Source organism: Vombatus ursinus, unplaced genomic scaffold (genome assembly GCF_900497805.2).
Source record: "Vombatus ursinus unplaced genomic scaffold, bare-nosed wombat genome assembly UNPS02014773.1, whole genome shotgun sequence".
NCBI classification, from domain to species: domain Eukaryota; kingdom Metazoa; phylum Chordata; class Mammalia; order Diprotodontia; family Vombatidae; genus Vombatus; species Vombatus ursinus.
The window spans coordinates 11823807-11843351 of NW_020954551.1; the positions used below are offsets into that span (position 1 = coordinate 11823807).

Sequence of the window (19545 nt, forward strand, 5' to 3'; positions counted from 1 at the left end):
GAGCTAACATGAAAAAAACAAAGTATATAGATGACAAAGACTGAGTAGATGAAAAGTAAGCTCAGAGGGAAGGCTCTAGCAGTTGAACCAACTGGGAAAAGCTACCTGCAGAAGAGAAGATTTGGGCTGAGTCTTGAAAGAAGCCAAGGAAGCCAGGAAGTGGAGGTGAGGAAGGAGAGTATTCCAGGCACACGTGGAAGGTCACACTTGAAGCTTTTCCAGCTTGGTCACACTTGCTGGAGCTCAATATTAGCTCAATACTGAGCTAGATACTCAACTGACATAACTATCTAGAACCCCGGATCTCAGAAGACTTGTATGAACTGATACAAAGAGAAACGAGCAGTATCAGAAGAATTTTTACTCTAGTAACACCACAGTTAAAAAAAAAAACACAACTTTGAAACTCTTAAAACTCTTATCAAAGTGACGAGTCCCAAGGACTACTGCCAAAATCTGTGATCCATTGCCTGACAGAGAGAAGATGGAGTCAATATGCATAATGAGACGTACATTGTAGGACACAGCCAGCAGAGGAATTCATTTAAAACCTAGGCATGTTTGCTATGAGTGTTTTATTTTGCCTTTTTCTTTTTCAGTGTGTGGGGGGGAGGGCAAAAATAAATGCTTGTTAATTTAAAAAATGAAATTCAATTTTAAAAAAGAGAGAGAGCACAGGGTCCCCTCCATGCCATGAGGAAAAACTGGAATGAGATTTTAGTGAAAGTCTGTTCATGTCACTTAGTAATATACAATGTTTTATTTGGGAGAAGAGGGTAGAGATGATTAAATATGCAGTGGAAAGAAAATTGTGAGACACTTGAATCCAGACACCTGATTACTTTCATGGACTTTGACCAGAGGTGGTTTGTTAACCTTGGTCAAGCTTCTTAATCCTTCTTGCCTTATTTTTCTCCTCCATAAAATAAGGTTGATAACATGGGCCCTGAATTTTTTCTAGTGGTTTGCCAAGAGACACCCATGAAATGATAGGTGTCAATGTGCTTTCAAAGTAATAAAGCATTATAGGAAATGCAAGGCATTATTTGAATATTCGTGTATTAATAAGAATTATGACTCAAAGGAGGCAGCATGGTACAGCAGAACTTGGCTTCCCAGAAGTTGGGTTTGAATCCCAGCTTTGCCAGTAATTATCTCTGTGACTCAAGCAAGTCACATTACCTGCCTCAGTTTCCTCATCTCTCAAATTAATGAATTTGGATTAAATGGTCTCTATGGTCAATCAGTCGATATTTATTAAACTCCTATTATGTGTCGAAGTATAAAGTATGAAATGATCTCTATTTACAATGAGCTTACATTCTAATGGTAGCTTTAAAATTTAAATCAATGATCCTACGATGCATTTCCTAATTTCTAAAAATAGGAAAGCTACCTAACACAGGAATTCATGACCTGGGATATGAAAAGCTTTTTAAGGAGATATAAGATTTTTGAGTAGATAACTATATTATCCATTTGAAATAATCCAACAGAAGTGGGGAAAAATGTGTTGACAGGAGGGAGAGAAAAGTGAAGAGATAGAAGGCAGGGTAGGAAAGGGAGGGAGGAGATTATAGTGCATTTGAAAATTTTAAAAGAGACAGTTGAAGGAGTAATGTCTACTGAGTAAAATCAAATGAACGAGCTTTGGAGATGAAATCCTTTTGTTATTGGGCAAGAAAAAAATCAGTGACAGTGACCCAGTAAAAGATAAGCTGATCTCTGCAAAAACCAGAAACTCTGAATCAATTTTCAATCAATGAAGTTACAAAATTTTCTACATACCCTTGGAGAAGCAGATCCCCTTCTTGCTAAATGTGCTCACAAGGCTTTAATTCCATTTATAACAACTTATTTCAGTGACTCTGAGTCCTCTCTTCTGTCATGTCCCGAGCCAAAAAGCTAGCCAAAGATTAAATCTGATACGTGTGTATCCCTTCCTAAAACTATACTGAGCTAGGCATGGTGGTACACAGCCATAATCCCTGCTAATAGGGAGGCAGAGGCTGGTGGATTGCTTGAGCTCAGGAGGTCTGACCTGATCAGTTGTCTCTACTAAGTCAAGCACTAATACGCTGAGTTCCTGGGAACAGGGAGCCACCAGGTTGCCTAGAGAAGGGCGAACAGGTCCAGGTTAGAAATAGAACAGGTCAATGCTTCCATGCTAATCAGCAATGAGATCAGGCCATGGATGGTCACTGTACTTAGAGGGTGACATAAGGAGACCTAGTCTCAAAAACAAAAGAAAAAAAAACTAAAACTAAAACAGAACAAACAAAAAATTTGACCAAGAATAAAACCACTGGTTGATAAGAAACACAATCAAGAGTCTCATTTCTTTGGCTACTCTGATAAACATTTAACTTTATGATGTTAACAACTGTATTTGATGTCATGTACCGAATTTTCTTGATTAAAAAATTAACCTATTTTATTTCTTATGTGCGTGTCATGGTAAATTCTAGAATGTATTTCCTTGCATTCATGAATGGGGGACATGGGGAAGAATTACTGAAAACCTAAAGGTATAGAGACCACCAAAGATTGGGAACATCTGTCCGATGGCATAGGGGATAAGAAAATGAGATAGCTTCACTTCATTGTAGTGTATGTTACAGGATCATAGCTTTAGAGCTGAAAGGAATCTTAGAGGTAATTGAGTCCATCTTTTCTCCTCTTTATACAGATGAGAAAAACCAAGGCCCAAAGTAGAGAAGTGACTTGTAGTAGTAGGCCAAGGGCCAGGATCTGAACTCAAGACCTTGACTTCACATACAGAGTTTTTTCTACTGTAAGCCTTCATTTAACTGAATTTACTCTTCACATCATAAGAGCAGGAAGTAAACAGTATGGGCACTATCAGTCTAAGTGATCTTGTATTCCTGGGTTGTGCTTATTTACTAAAAAGCTAGGGACTCTGTTTTCAGAAGACAAGACTTCTCAATCCATCAGCCCTATGGATGGACCAAGAACTTTAGGATTTACAAGCCACATGAGTCAAGGAATCCAAACCAAGGGACATATGTGGCAAGAAGATCCTCTGGGCCCACGACAGTCAACCATCGGTTTCCCTGCTTGTGTTGCTGATTGTGGACCCAGACCTGAAATAGAGTTGTTGGGAATTTTTTTTTTTCACAATTGATGAAAGAAATATAAAATGAAATGGTACCTGATTTTCCTCTCAGCAGGGATACGGTTTTGACTTTGCAAGTTTTCTACTCATTACATAGAAATGAAACCCGAATACAGATGGCCTTATGCATGCATGGGCAAAATATATTTTCCACTGTTTCTAAAAGGCTGAAATCATTTTCACCCAATTCCGAAATCAAAGGCTTTGCTAAGCTTAAAATCAAGCAGTTTAGCTTAGAGTCAAGTCCAATAAATCAGGAAGGACTCAATAGAATGCATTTCAGAATGTAACCTTGGCAACGCCCAAAATGCTGCAACTGAATTTCTGCTCCTTTGCCTCATTCCTAGTTTCTTAAATTGGAATCTAAGGAGAGGAAAAATTAAACAGAAAAGGAACAAGATTCTGCAGCTGCCTAATTCCACAAAGCTGTGGTCATCTTAGGGAAATCCTTGAATCTCTCTGAGCCTCAGTTTCTTCATCTGTAAACTGGAGATAATCATCATCATCGCTAGTAGTCAATCAGCATTTATTAAGCACCTACTATGTGCCAGGCACCGTGCGATGCCCTGGGGATACAAAGAGAGGCAAAGGACAGTCCCATCTTGACTTGCGTCCCATTTCTCTCATCCATGATGAGTGATTCTTGGCAAATCACTTAACCTTTCAAGGTTCCTGTTATTTTTAACACTATCAAGAGCAGAATGGCTGCTAATCTGCACTGGTAGAGGGTGTTTCCTTACCAGCAATACCCCTACACTGATAAAGTCCCAAGTATAGACCCCTCCCCCCCAAAAAAAGGTGTTTCTGTGACTGTTGCTTCTATACTTTAACCTGGAGGATGAGTTTTGTTTCTTCAAAAATCTGAATTGGAATCCTGGCTCTCCCATTTATAGCTTTATGACCTTGACCAATCACTTCATCTCCCTGGGCCTCAGTTTCCTATATAATTGGGGGATTGAATAAAAGGTCTCTGAGGTCCCTTCCATTTCTAAGACATCTAGGACATGCTTCAAAGGGTGCAGCAGTATGTTCAGGCAAGCACAAAAGGCAGCCTGTTGTATAGTGGGAAAGAAGACTACTTGATTAGAAGGCCGTTGCCCCACTTCTACTACTGACCCACCTGGCTGTACATCCTCAGATGAATTATCTCACCTGTATCCCAAATTCTTCAGCTGTAAACATGGGATGAGAACACCTGGCTTAATGAGATGCCAAGGTTGCTATGAGAAGTCGTGGATTCAGAAGCATATGGAGGAATATACACATCTATAGAAATGGCGGATGCAATTGAAATTCTAATAAACCTACTCAATGCTTCAAGACAAGCGCCATCAGAGGGCCCCCAACTTTCAACAACACATTACACCATCAGATTGACTTCTCTTTTGATCCAAGGCAGTTTTGCCATTCCTGGAAATAGGTCTAACCTTACATTCAACATCCTCAGAGAGTTAGCAATGTGTCTTAGTAACTGGTGGAATGAACTTAGAGTTCAGAGGATCATAGATATAGCAGATTAGGAAACTGAGGCACAGAATGGGTATTTACTTGCCCCTGGTCCCACAGCTAGTAAGTAACAGGGTCAGGATTTGAATGCAGGTCTTTCTGATTGTCAGTACCCTATCCACTACTATTTATTGCCTCAGTGGATTTCAGATCATTTCTTGCTCTGCTACTGACCAGGTTACTGGTAAATTCACTCAACCACTCAGTTTCTTTATTGTTAAAATACAAACGATTTCTAATTTCTGGTTATTTGGTGGTTTCTCTGAGATCCATGAAGCTTCCATGTGATATGCCAGCTCTGACATAGACACAATTTGTCCTCTAGCCTGTCTACCCACCCTACTGGTCACCCTTGTCAAGGATCTCCTATACTTGGGAACTCCCATGTGCTGAACTCATATGTCCAGGTCTCTCATAGTAGTCAGTCTTTGGTATATCCCCAACCATGACATCAGAGATGGGGAATCAATCAGATGTCTGAGTGAGAACTAAGCCCTCCCTAGAAAAACCACCAGCCTACTGTCATTAATGGAGAAGTGAGAAAAGACCCTGGCATCTTCACCATTTAATCAATGGAGGACTTAGTGAACATGGTAGATCAAGTCGAGAGGGACCACCACTGAAACCAGCACTTCCTTACCCTTAACCTTTTCCTGCTCAAATATCCAAGTTTCAGCAACCTTCCTACTGATGGTTTTGACTATTCCTGCCCACCACTCATGTTAGCACCTATGCCTTGCCTAGTGTAAGCTAAAAATAAGACCATTAAAGTTTTCTTGCTTTTAGCAGTTGCTAGCCAGTCAGACTTATTTGTGAAAATTTTCCGAAGTTCCAAGATGAGTATAATTGACTTAGGGCACCCATCCACCTGTAAAATTTGATAATTTAGGGATTCTCGCTGTACAGACAAATGACTCTATTTTCCAATTACTGGCCTATAAGCTAAGACGTAAGTTTGATTAACTACCCAAAGACCTGGATGCTTAACTCTCACTTACCCTATTCTACTGTGTTCGAAAGTTGAACAAAAGTATGTTACTCACTTGATGGCTCAATGCAATTTCTGAAAAAGGACCTTTTTCTTAGGGTAACCAAAGGAAAAAAAAATTCACTACTTCTTAAAAAAATTTTTGAAGGAACTCTTCATAAATAAGATCATCATCCATTTATTATTTCCCAGTACCACCTGTGAATGCCACTGGGCCTTTGTTCTCCTAAACTACTGTCAGCTGACAATTCACTTTCTTCCTTTGGCATGTGAATAACAATGTTTTGAAGACAAAATTTCCCACTCCAATCATCAGACTCGGAAAAGGTTGGAGGATTATAAGTAAAATCATAGAACGACAGATTTTGAAATGGAAAGGACTTTAGAGGACTTTCATATCTATCCATTATGAACATCTTGCTATTAGCCTTTCCTATGCTTTCCCCCACCCTACCTACCCTCTTGAAAAGTACCCTCCAGACTAGAATTCCAGACACCATGCCTCCATTAAATGCCTACTTAGAGTCATTCCCTTTCGCTTTATGGATTGGAAAGAAAGTAGGATTCTAACTCTGATTTTTCTGAACTTCAAGCGCAATGCACTATCCACCATGGAAATCATTCCAACAAAAGCATTTGCAGTCTTCCATCTTTATCGAGAATGAAATTAATTGAATTCCTTTGTTAGACACATATATAACAGCTAGTTTTGCAAAGCACTTTATGAAAGTTATCTCATTGGATCTTCAGAATAAACTTGTATTATCCTCATTTGACAGATGAGGAAACTGAGGCCAAAAGAGGTTAAGTGACTTGCCTGCAGTCACACAGTAAGTTTCTGAGGCAGTACTCAAATTCAGGACTTCCTGACTCCAATTTCAATGCTTCATCCGGGTCACTAGCTGTCAGCACTCAGTGCACAAGGACACGAGGTCACATCATAGATAGGACCAATGCTTGGGATATGTTGAATGATAGAAGAAAAGAAAGAGTTTTAACCCCTATTTTACTTCTCTTTTACCCAGGTCTGTCTTAAGTCCACATGCAATACTCTTATTACAACACCATGTTGCCTCTATTTTGACTATACCTTAAGTCTAAATAAGTCCCATCAATTCCATTTTGCAGACTGCCAGGCATCAGCTCTATCCACATTCTCAAGGATCTGTCCTTCACTTCGAATCTGTTGTCCTAGACCCCTTTTCTGTTTACAATCGTGCCCCTTCTTCCTACTGGGGACAACAACTACTCCAAATACCAATATACCAAGACCAGACATCCTGATCCTTCTCTAGGCAGCACCTCTCCCACGTGGGCACTACAGTCTCAAGTACTGATGAGTGTCTAAAACATTAATTTCACTTCTTCTTCAACCTTTGCCCAGTAAGACCGAAGACATCATTGAGTACTTACAAGGCACAGCATGGCGGTAAAGGTTATCTCTTATGACCTGCTGCAGCTCATGATCAGGTGAACCTTTCTGAAAACGTTGATTGAGATAGTGTCTCAGATCCTTGTTCAGTCGACTTCCTGTAGGGAAACCAACACAGACATAAAAAATAGTTAGAAAAATGAAAAATTCCATTTCAATCCTAGATCACTGAACATAAAGAGTCCAGCCACCATTCATTATGACATGAATCAGAAAAAATCTTTAGGAAGAAGGGTAAGAACTGGGCCAGTATAGCAGAAGGACAACCAGTTTGATCTGAGTAACAAGCATGACTTTGCATGAAATTAAGGGGCTGCAACAACCAAGAATTCAAGTGAACTTGTGAAACACAAAAGAGTTGGTGTCCAAAGGAAATGTCACTTAAATAATAGTTACTTAAAAATTATAATTCATTCTATCCATTATGGACATCTTGCGATTAACCTTGCCTATGCTTTCCCCCACCCTACCTACCCTCTTGAAAGGCACCCTCCAGACTAGAATTCCAGAGATCTTACCTCCCTCCAATTCAATTCAATTTCAGTTCAATAAATATTTTTTAAATGCCTACTGTATGAGGTAGCCAGGTGGCACAATGGAAAGAGTTCGGGGTCTGGAGTCAGGAAGACCTGGGTTCAAATATGGCCTCAGACTAGCTGTGTGACCATGGGCAAGTCACTTAACCCTGTTTGCCTCAGTTTCCTCATCTATAAAATGAGCTAGACAAGGAAATGGCAAACTACTCCAGTATCTTCTCCATGAAAATCCCCAATGGGGTCATGAAGAATCAGACTTGACTGAAAAATGACTGGAAAATGTGACAGGCATCATGCTAAGTGCTGGAGATACAATTAAGAGAGAGAGACAATCCCTTGCCTTCAAGGAGCTTACAATCTTACGGGGGAAGACAACATATAATAGGAAGCGAAAGGGGGTGGGGTGGGAGTATGGTGTTTTGTGGAATAGAAGCCAAGCAGAGATGCTCTTGAGAAATGGAGTTACCAGGAAGGTTGTGAGCCCTCTATAAAGGAAAGCTTTAGGAGAAGTTCAATGCTCTACTCTCCAGGTCCCCCATTAGAAGGGAAAGGCAATTGAGGATAAGTTGAGAAGGTGAGTATCACAATTGTTGAACTGACTTGGCTTGACCCAAAGGTACTTCTGTTGGTCTCAGTTTCCTCATCTGTAAAATGAGGTGGTGAAACTAGATGGCCTCTGAGGTTGCTTCTCTCTAAATCTATAATCCTACAGTACGGTTCTCCTGTAGCCTCTCTGAGCCTCAGTTTCCTCACCTGTTAAATGGACATAAGTATTGCCCCTATCTTGTAAAGATGTCCTGAGGACAGAATGAGATTAATGTATTCAAAATACTTTTCAAACCTTGAAATGATATGTAAAGATGAGCCACTCATCAAAAGCTGTCCAATCAAATCTGGCTACCCTACCTTTAGGACAAAGCACCATGCCTTCTCTAAATCGTGACATTATACTTTCCCCAATGCCACACAGCAAAGTCAAATGTATAGAAGGCACTCAAAAAATAACTGTTAATTGCAATAGTGTCTGAGGAATCAAGGTCCATACAGTCAGCTGCATGGTAGACTTCGATGTCGGGAAATCAAAGTAATCACTGCTGATTCAGTACCCCTACACACCTCGAGGGATTCTGGGATCATGTAATGTACAGGTTAATGTGCCAGGTGTACGCAGAGAAGGGTATAGAAAGCAGCAAAGACCATTGGGCCAACTGTGATGAAGCTTTCAAAGAAGGATAAAGCATCGAGAAACCTGGCCCAGAGTTGATGATTCTAAATCCCTAAAGCCCGTCTATACCACAGACATGTAAAAGGCCAAAGTTAGCACCGCTGCTGCCTGTTAACATTTACTCTATGCTCTATGACATTTGTGAGAAAAAAAAATCCCAGCCTTTGCATTCCACGGAGTATCATCATTTTGGGCATCTGATCTGAAATTAATTGCCAATTATTCAGGGGACACTTCTATAAATCTTCCCCTAATTGTCCAGAGCAGTGATCCAACAAGATATTAAATTGCAAGAGTGATAGCTTGTCACAAAAACATAACTTCTTCTCCATTTTCTTAGAAATCTAAGATTTCTGTGTTAATGGTCAGGGGAACATACAGCAGGAAATTAGGAAAGTGGAATGTGGTCCAAAAAAGCTCCAGGCTTTCTTTCAAGGCAATTTGGCATTTATAAATGAAGGAGAGAATTGAGGAAGATGGTACATAGAAAGGCTTTGGAGCCAAAAGCCCAGAGTGGCTTGCCCAGGGTCACATAATAGTAAGAGAGGTGGGATTTGACCCAAATGCTCAGCTCCTTCCCGCATATGCTGCTACTAAACACTGGACACCAACATGGAAAATGTACCACCTATGTCTGTCCATACATGAAAATTGACACAGCTCAGACAGAAATACACCTGCAGAGAGAGAACCAAAGCTGTGTCAGGCAAGTGATCATAGACCGGCTTGAAGCAACCCAATAATGGGTCAATTTCCATCAGTATTTGTTCAGATTTAATTACTGCCAGACTAAGCACTGGGTTCAAATCCCATCTCTCCTGTTTCTAAGTGACTGTGGGCACGTCACTCTGGGCTCTAAATTCCTTGTTTACAAAATAATGGGAATAAGATAAAATGGCCTTTGAGTGGTCTTCTAAGTCTAAATTTATGATCTCTCACTTGAGTTCAAATGCTACCTCTGATTCTTGGTAAGGGGTATGACTTTGGCTACACATCTCTAGACCTCAGTCTCCCCCTCTGTAAAATGAGGCAACGAGCCTAAATAGATGGTCAATAACATGCCTTCCAACTTTCAGTCTATGACCCTATGAACTCTACTTTGACCTTGTCATGATTTAAAGTGAAAATTCTCCTCTCCTTCCCAAAAAACGAGTTAATTATTTAGGTTGCTTCAACTTTGCTATCACCTACCAATACAGATGAGAAATATCACCTCTTAGGTAATGGTGTGTGAAGGGATATGATTTCCTTGTCATAAGTCCAGTCATTTCGAAGGGCTTTAAAGTTTGTGGAATGCTTTACCTATAGTTATCGCATTTGAACCTAAGAACAACCCTGTTATTTTTCTATTTTATGGAAAAGCAGACAGGGTCAGAGGTTAAGTGTGCTTGTGGTCACATAACAAGGTTCAGGGCCAGTATTTGAATCTACTATGCCCTCCGGTAGAAACCAATATATTGATTATATCAAAAGCAATTCTGGATTCTCTTTCTCTCATTAATGAAGTTTACTCTAGAGAGTAAACTTTTGGTCACTTGACCTAATCTAATTTTGAACCAGAAGACAAAATATAACCAATTTCTTACAGTCTCCAGGCTTGACCACACTTGTGGCTTGTGTGGTCCACTTGGATGGCTTGACTGCCACACCTGAAGGGTCAGAGAGGGAAACCTCATTACCACTAGCACTGTACATTCTATCCTTTTCAAGTCATTACCTACAAGGGACCATTTCTCTAATGATCTGTGAAGTCATCACGTGTTCAGGTGATTTTTGCTTCAGCACACACTTTCTCCCAAGAACATTTGTAGTTTTAGAAAATGCTAAATTTATTAAAGCTAAAGAAATGGGCTTATCCGATAGTAGCCATATTAAAGCAGAGCGATTTGTGTCATGTCAGCAGCTCAGATTTATAAGGAATGTTAGCTGCATCGAGTTTCGGGGTTGGTGCTGAGAACAGTAAATCAGTATACAAATTAACTAGTTATATATTCACTCAGAAACTGGTGGGAACTTAATGTATTTAAATCTACCTTGTCTGAAATTTCTTAATAAAAACGACCAGCTTCCACAGCATGATACTTGGCACTACGGGAGAATTCCAATTCTACTCAGTCCTCAGGAAGTCAAAGGGGAGGCATTTGTATTAGTCTCTCGGAGCTCACACTAATGAGCTTTGGGTAGTGACATTGAATCAGTCACAAAAAAAAAATTAGTTTCTGATCTGCTTATATATTTGGTTTGTTTATATATTTGGTTCTTGTCTTACCATTGACAGAAGATGATATACTGGTAGCATGGAAGCTGGCAATAATTAAATGTGAACAAACACTGGTGGAAACTGACCCATTACTGGGTTATTTCAAGCCTATCCATGATTACTTGCTTGACATAGCTTTGGTTTTCTCTCCACTGGCGTGCTTCTGAGCTATGTCAATTTTCACATATGGACAGATGCATGCAGCAGATTTTCCATGATGGCGTTCAGTGTTTAGTAGCAGCATACCCAATAAGCACTTCAGTCAAATTAAGATATTCCCCCACCCCCGACCCTTTATGAAAGCAAGTCCTGGGATAGAGTTCCTTGTAACAGCGTAGATTCTCAAAGGCTAATAAGTTAGCAAAGCGGAAGCTCTGGCACTTCCCATACCATGGTTATGAGTGCAAGTGTGGCAACAAGTTTGTGCGTCTGCAGTTCGAGAACTTTCATTTTCCATGGTGATTTAGTGGCCCTTGAGTAGAGAAGACCTGGTTTCAAGTTCTGGCTCTGACACACACCACTTTTTGCGACTAGAGGTGAGGCATTGAACTCCCCAGTGCTCCCTGAAAGAAGAGTTTCCTCTGACCCTCCGCCCTTACACCCTGCCCCCAACTCCAAGGACCTTCCTCTTGATATTAAGGAATATTGGTCCTCTATGCACTTTGCATTTACCAAGAGATGTGTGTATCTCATTTCCCATGACACCATGTAGTCTCTTGGAGGGCAAGTAATGTTTCGTTGTGGTTTTTGGGACCTTAGCACCTAAAGCAGTAGCTGAAATGAAGCATAGGTACTAAAGCTGGTCATTGTTTTTGTGTCCACAAGGGCAACTCATCCAATTTCTCTGAGCCTCAGTTTCCTCATCTGTTAAATGAGGATAATAGCTATACTACCTATCTTAAAAATTGTGAGAGAAAAAAAAACTTTGCAAGGTATAAAGCACTTTAGAAATGTCTTTTTTTAAATAAGCTACCAGTGTGCAGCAAATTCTCAACTTAAATCCCAGCCTTTCTACCTATGGCATTATGATTAAAGCCATATACAGGTTTTTAAGATGTCAAAACTGAGGGATGGGGAAAGGGAGGCAGGTTTATTCTATATTTAGATCAAAATGGCATGTAAAAATTGCACTAAATTCCTAGAAAGTAGTTAATAAGCTATGTTCTCCATTGTACCTTTCTTGTAGACACAAGCCCCAGGATTTAAGCATTTTACTCTTGAGCTTTGTGACATTTACTCTGTTTAATAATAATCTGTTTTCATGCAAATGCAATCTGCAATCCAACTGGCATTCAACAACTCTGGACATTCAGAGTAATTAGTGCAACTGTTTCTCACCGTTCTCCCCAATTTACTCTCTCAAGCTGGCACTGATCATCTAGGTAATAAACTGAATTCTAATAAACATCCATGCAGCAGGAGGATGGAGACAAAATTTCATAGACTCAAAACAACATTGGGGAAATCTCATAAAGTCTAACATCAACCAGATTCTGCATAAGCAGAAGACCATAGACCAGCAGCCATTTTCACTGAAAGGGTTTGAAATGATGGAGTCCATTTCTCATCAGGAATACAGTCAGCAAGTTAACAAGCATTTTAGTGTGCCAGAATAAGGACTGACAACAAATGGACAAGTTGAACGTTCAATTGGTATCCATGAGATGTTAAAAGACCTAGAAAAAGGCCTCTATCATGATGGGCATTATCCTTTGTGGAAGGAGATCAAGAATCACAGAAGACAAGAAGGTAAAGAAAGATTTATATAGGTTCATGTACATCGAAGTGACAAATATTTTATTTAACTGTTACTTCAGTAATAAGGGTATTTCTTATGGAGACCATACCCTATGTACCCCCATCCTGGGTGACTCTCATTTATTTTCTCCTATAAGTAAATGCTCCATGGAGGGTACCATCAACATTGGGAATTTCCCTCATAAATATCCGAGTCTTCAAAGGTGGAAAGTTGTGCTGTCCTCCCTAAAAATTTGCCCCTTCAACATTTCCAACCAACAGGTTGTTTCCTGTAGTCACCTTGACCTTGTGTGGACACCAGGAAAGCACACAGTCAATTCATCAATTTGCTTTCTTTCTTACTCTGTGACCAGCCCATCTCCTTTATACTATTTCCTTGAGCCATTCTTCATTGCTGGTCATTGCTGCTCATGTCCTCTGAGAACTTACCTGTTGCTCTTTGGGTGACCATCAGCTATGAAACTTTGGATACCATTCCATATCTATTCCATGACTCAAGGCCTTCGCTCGGACACCATTATGAAAAATGTTCACTGAATTAAATTGGATCAAACAGAAAAAGACCAATATTTGTTTTAAGGAGAAGCATTGTCAATCAAATCAACATTTACCAAGGGCCTCCTTTGTGCCAGGCATTGTGTTAGGCTATAGAGATACAAAGACAATTATGAACAATAGCCCGTGACCACAAGGAGCTTACCTAGGGGGAAGGTATCCACACCTAAATTAAGCCTGAGAGCAGGAAAGGCAGTGAAATATGACCATCGGGGGACTTGGTGAATGGAAGAGGCCTCCGAGGCAGCAGTGAAATACAGGCCTTCCATTTGTCTCACAGAGCTTTGCCACCTCTTCTGAAAGTGGGTGATAGGTAAACCGCACACTTAGAAAATGATCAGGAGATTATTTAATAGGCTCACTAATAAGACACTATCATCAAATCTGAGCTCAGACAACAAGGGAATACTGAAGAGGCAAACTTTTAGGGAGGACAGCACAACTTTCCACCTTTGAAGACTTGAATATTGGTGAGGGAAATTCCCAAATATTCACCTGGGACTCAGAGTCAACAAATACTACAATACTTCCAAATACAGCTCCAGAAGAAGAACTCATTCAGTAAAACACACCAACTTGAAATACACACACCCCAGGAGAGATAAGACTCAAGCCCTGGATACATGGAATATTTGGTAAATAACTGCATTATCCTATTGAAATTAATCCATTTATTTCTTATGTGCATATGAGTGATAAACTGTAGAATTTATGGATTTTCTTTTCATATTGAATACTGCTAATGTTGTTTACTCATTTTTAGTCCTGTGTGAGTCTGTGAACCCTTGGGGTTTTCTTGGCAAAGATACTGGTGTAGTTTGCCATTTCCTTCCTCAGCTCATTTTACAGATGAGGAAACAGAGGTAATAGGGTTAAGTGACCAGCTCAGGATCACACAGTTAATAAGTGTCTGAGGCCAAATTTGAACTCAGATCTTCCCGACTCCAGGCTTGGTGCTCTATCCATTGTGCAACCAAGCTGCCTCCATACTAAAAGTTTTACTAAAGGGGCATTGAAACAGGTTGGCAACCCCTCCTGTGGCAGGGGGCGGGGGGGAGACGTGACATCAGGGAGAATGGGTTGGAATATCCCTTCTGTCACTTAATAGCTATGTGTCCCTGGGCATGTTATATAATTTCTCTGAACCCCAGTTTCCTATGGTAGCTACCTCATTCAGATATTGTGAGGCTCGCTCAAATAAAATCATCATCCTCCTCTTCATCATCATCTTCAGCCTCCTCATCATCACAGTAGTTATTATCATCATCATTTTTATTATGCCATGCTCTTAATTAAATCTTGCTATCCTACCCTCATCAAAAATTGCATATTAGATGTGCATCATTGGACTATGGCTATTGATATTGGTAAGGCCATCCTATCAGGTAACATATTATGAATGCATTTAGTTAAGAATACCTGTCAAGGTTCATACTCTCACAAAAATGATCAATTGACTCCAATCTAATCCAAGAAGCATTTTTAAAGTTCCTACTATGTACAAAGCACTGTGTCAGGCACTGAAAATGTGAAGACAAAAATGAAGAGTCCCTACCTGTAAAGGGCTTATATTCTAGGCAAGGGAAATAATTTATACATGGATAAGTAAATAAGAAACACAATGCAAATGATGTATTTATTTCTGAACTAAAAATTGGGAAGATTAAGGCCTTGTAAATAAAGGTGCATTGAAACCTTGCCTTGAAGGGAATTATGGGTTTCATGAGGTCCTTTTCGAAATAGGAAAACTGTCTGTGCCAGAACCAAGTATTTAAATGGTAGAAGAGTTCTCATTTTGGAAGCTTTGTACTCAGATGGCATCATTGTGAAATATTCCTAATCCCAATAGTTCCACAAACGATAATATTTTTCACGCTCTGTTATTTTGTTCCATCCCATCCCAGTCTTCCAGCTGCTATCTCAAAGTGATTATAAATAATAGGGCTATAAAAGCCACCCAATAATTAGGACACTCACTGTCCATATGCCAACCATGACAAAGAAAAGTGATTTATGGAAGTCAAGCATGTCACATCTGCCAGGCTGGTTTCATCACTGGTATGGCTTTCAGGTCAGAGCTTAGCATTTTTCTTGAGGCCATTTTTCTGGAGTAGAAAGCAGGCAGGCAAGCAGACATATGACATCTTTTGCTTCCACACCAGACACGCCAAACGAACACACTGGCTTCCCACTCCCGACATGTTACATGCCCACGGAGCAAAGGGTAAGCATGAATCCGACTCACTTAAAGTGAGTGAATGCACCAGACTTCTTCTTAGAAAGGAGAATGCAAATAACAACAGGCAAGAACAAAAGAAGTTTGTCCTAAAACACATTATCTCATCTTTCACATAGAGGCTTTTAAATATGTCACCTCAAGTCATTATACATTAAAAATTATTTCATTGGTGTTTTCATTTTTTTCATCAGATATTTATTTCCTCATATCCCATCTTCCCCTCCCCACCATGAACCTTCAGAGGGAGGGGAGAGAAGAAAGAAGAAAGAGAAAAAAAGAGGAAAAAGAGGAAAAGGAGACAAAGGTAGAGAGAAATGGACAAAGCAACTGAGTCTTAAGGCATATTTAATGACATCTTCTAAACAAAAATATTGATTTCTAAAAAAAAAACCCATTGTCATTTCTCTATACTCCCCCCTCTAATCTTTCCTTATAAGTATGTGTATGTATGTATGTGTGTATATGTGTGTGTGTGTGTGTGTGTGTATATATATACGTATGTATGTATGTATAAATAAACCATGCCCTCCCATAGAGAGGAAGGGAGTACATGTCATCATTTGTTCTCTGGGAACAAGATTGGTCATTATAAATGATCAAAGTTCAGCCATCATTAGTGTTCTTATTTGAAGAATTGTAGGCGTTGTACATATAGGACTCCCGGTTATGGTAACTTCACAATAGATCGGCTAATTTAAGTCTTCCCATGTATACTGAAATTCCTCAGATTTGTTGTTTTTTATAGCATAATAGCAATCCTTCATATTCACGTACCACAATTTGTTCCATCATTTCCCATCCAATGAGTTGTCACTTTGTTCCCTTGTTTTCTCCTCCAAAAGAGTGCTTTTGGTGCAAACATTTTGAGATACATTATACTTTTTCCTCCTGTCTTTGGCCTCCTCAGAACAGATGTCCAATAGTGATATGACTAGGTCAATGGGTGTTTAATAATTTTTCTTGAATAATTCCAAATGATTGGCCAAAATGGTTGGATCAATTGTCGTGACCATCTTCAACCATGTCAGACTACTTATTACTTTGTATACTATTGCACAGCTATATTTTGATGTGCAAATGGTATTTTTCTTGGGATAGAATGAAGTCAATATTTTTTAGGTTACTATAAAAAGGCCCATGCTGAGAACTAGTCTACAGTTGCTAAATAAGTATTTCACGCAAGGCCTTCCATCACATATATCAATACCTCAAGAGCTCAGTGATTTTATCTATGTGAGTCCTTGACACCATTGCGGATGGAAACCCCTCGAGGGGTTTCATGAGTAAATGTAGACCTCAAGTTCATTACCTGATGGTCGACCCTCAGAGGCCAATTGTTTCTGAATTGAAGTAGGCTGGTTCTTGGGCTACAGGAGGGTAATCCATTAATGAGTTCACATGCAAAGCCTTTTCAGCTTTACAGGGCAGCTACAGAGAGCCCAGGGTCACCTTGACATCATGCTAAGGCACGTGGAGGATGTCAGTAGAGGACTTACCCACACATATACACGAGACAATCCTGTACTAGGCAGTCATTGAACTAAATAATGTTCATTGAAGGATGTGGCGTTTCAATTAGGTATTATTGATCTCAAGGATTTCTTCCCACTATTAAGTTTCTTGCTTCCCCTATTCCCCAAAGACTTTTTCCCCTCCCCAAGACCTACAAATAAGCTGTCAACCTATAAAATAAAAAGCTTAAATAAGCCATTTGTCCCCTCCCCACCCTCCACCCCATGGCCTAAGACCTCAAGCTAATCAAAGCCTATGTTATTGCCAAAATGCCTCCTTCATTTATCCATTCCTATTTCTAACACATAGTATATGGAAAAGCATTCCTCCAGCAAGGAGGTCTTAGCCTGGGGGCCAAGCCAAACATGTTCGACGGTCTGGGAACCCCTGAAGTAGATGATATCCAAAGTCTCTTTCCCATCTAAAAACAACAACAAATGCTTTCTTGGCCAAACATTCCCATATGAGCCCAAGGGAAAGCCAGAATACCGGCCTGGGCTGTTGCCCAGGATAACCACACAAGACTGACTCAGCTGAGGAAGGACTTCTAAGTCTCTTGGCAAAGTAACAGTGCAGGGCTGCTATTATTATCAGCAGTATCATACCTAACAGGTCCCTGCAACAAATAACCCCAGTCTCACTCATTCTTTTGTCCCTCTCAACACCCCCAAAAAAGTTCAAACAATTCAAAACATTTTGATTGTTTGTTTTAAACTCTTTTTCATTTAATTACCACCCAGTGCATTTCCACTGTTAAATACTCCTGAAATAACAACCTGGATGGTTTGGAAGAAAGGCACCAAATGAGCCAGACTTCCAAAGCTGAGACGGAGACACCAAACCTCTCACACTGAGGAGTTCCCCAAACACAGGCCTCTCCAACATTTGTCCAAGGGCCAGGGTAACACACTACTTCTCCTCCAGGGAGGCCTGGCCTGGTTGGGAAGTGTGACATCCTTCTGAAGTCTGTTTTGTTCTCTACCATCTAATCCCTCCTTCAAAAAGGGTTTATTTTCTTAGAAACTGAAATTAATCAAGTCTAGAAAATTTTACAGCATCCCTTAAGATTAGAGACTCCCTGTGGAGTGGCCAAAAAGCAAATAAAAATAAAAACCAGTGAGAGCTGGGAGTCAAAGCTCCATAGTGAACACACCTTAGAAAGTTATATGGTATAGTTCCAAGTTAAGGGTAGAACCATGAAGGAAATTCAGAGCCCTCACAGCTTTCTGACATTATTCAAATAAAAGGGGGAAAGTGGATAGGAGATGATTTTGGATACCTAAGTTTTTAACTTGCTGGATGCAGGTAAGTTATTCTGAATTTAAATTTTAGCAAGTCAAGAGCATCAGATATGAGGGGTGAAAAGAGGGCTAGCCTTGGAGTCAGGAAGACCCTTCTATGACACATGCTGGCTGCATGACCAAAAAGCAAGTCACTCACTCAGTTCAATTCAACAAACATTTTCAAAATGTTGACCCTATTTCAGGCACTTTCCATGTCCTCAGGCAAATAAGACTCTGAGCTGTAGTCCAGCGGTTGATCTGCACTGGAAGAAGGAGTCTCCACACAAAGAGTTTCCTGCATTGATAATCACCAAGGCAGACCCACCCAAAAAGTAATGATTTCTGAGACAGGCACTTCATAAATTACGGATTCACAGGATGAACATTCATTCAGGGCATAACAACTCTGATTTCACAGAGTCTTCCATAGCTCTTTTTCTTCTTCCATAACTGAAGTGGCTTTTTATCGTTTGGGGGAGGGAGGTTAAAAAGAATACATTTTTTTTTTTAAATTTACATTTAAAGAGAGAGAATAATTCTTTTGAAGAGGAGGGAGAGAGGGAAAGAGTAGCTTAAAAGTCACTTAAATTGCTACCATCAGAGGCTGAATTCAGAATTCAGCCCTCTGACTTATTTCAATGAGGGAGGAAACAGGGATTAGAGGATGGTGAAGGACCCATAACTTAATATCTCTCCACAGAACCTCACTCCTCTGCTTGTCCTCCCACCAATTCCCTGGGGAAATTGTCCATTGTTTATAGTTGAGTCAGGAATTTCTGTTTTGGAGAGTACATATCAAACATACAGGGGTGGGGTAAGGTGGGATACGGCTAAGCTAGGGGTGGGCCTCAAGGCCACAGGTTCCCCACCCCTGACTAAGCTTTCAAACTGTCTGTAATTGATGTGAAAGAGCAAGGAAAGAAATGAGTCCTGCTGAGAGCGCAGACTCAGGGCATTTTAGGGAGAAGGAAGAAAGAAGAAGAAAGAAGAAGGAAAAAAAAAGGAAGAGGGAACAAGGAAGAAAGAAAAAGAAGGAAGAGGAGATGATGAAGAAGGAGGAGGAGGAAGAGGAAGGAAGGAAGGAAGGAAGGAAGGAAGGAAGGAAGGAAGGAAGG

General features: G+C 40.2%; 1 protein-coding gene across 12 annotated transcripts in view; it reads right to left on the minus strand.

The window, feature by feature from the left end:
- MAGI1 (membrane associated guanylate kinase, WW and PDZ domain containing 1) overlaps window positions 1–19545 on the minus strand; it is a 673862-nt gene that overhangs the window by 294970 nt on the left and 359347 nt on the right. For all 12 annotated transcript variants that reach the window (XM_027863725.1, XM_027863727.1, XM_027863720.1 and 9 more), the window contains exon 2: window positions 7044–7160. In XM_027863725.1, coding sequence (XP_027719526.1) covers window positions 7044–7160 — 117 coding nt within the window. The remainder of the gene's footprint in view (window positions 1–7043; window positions 7161–19545) is intronic.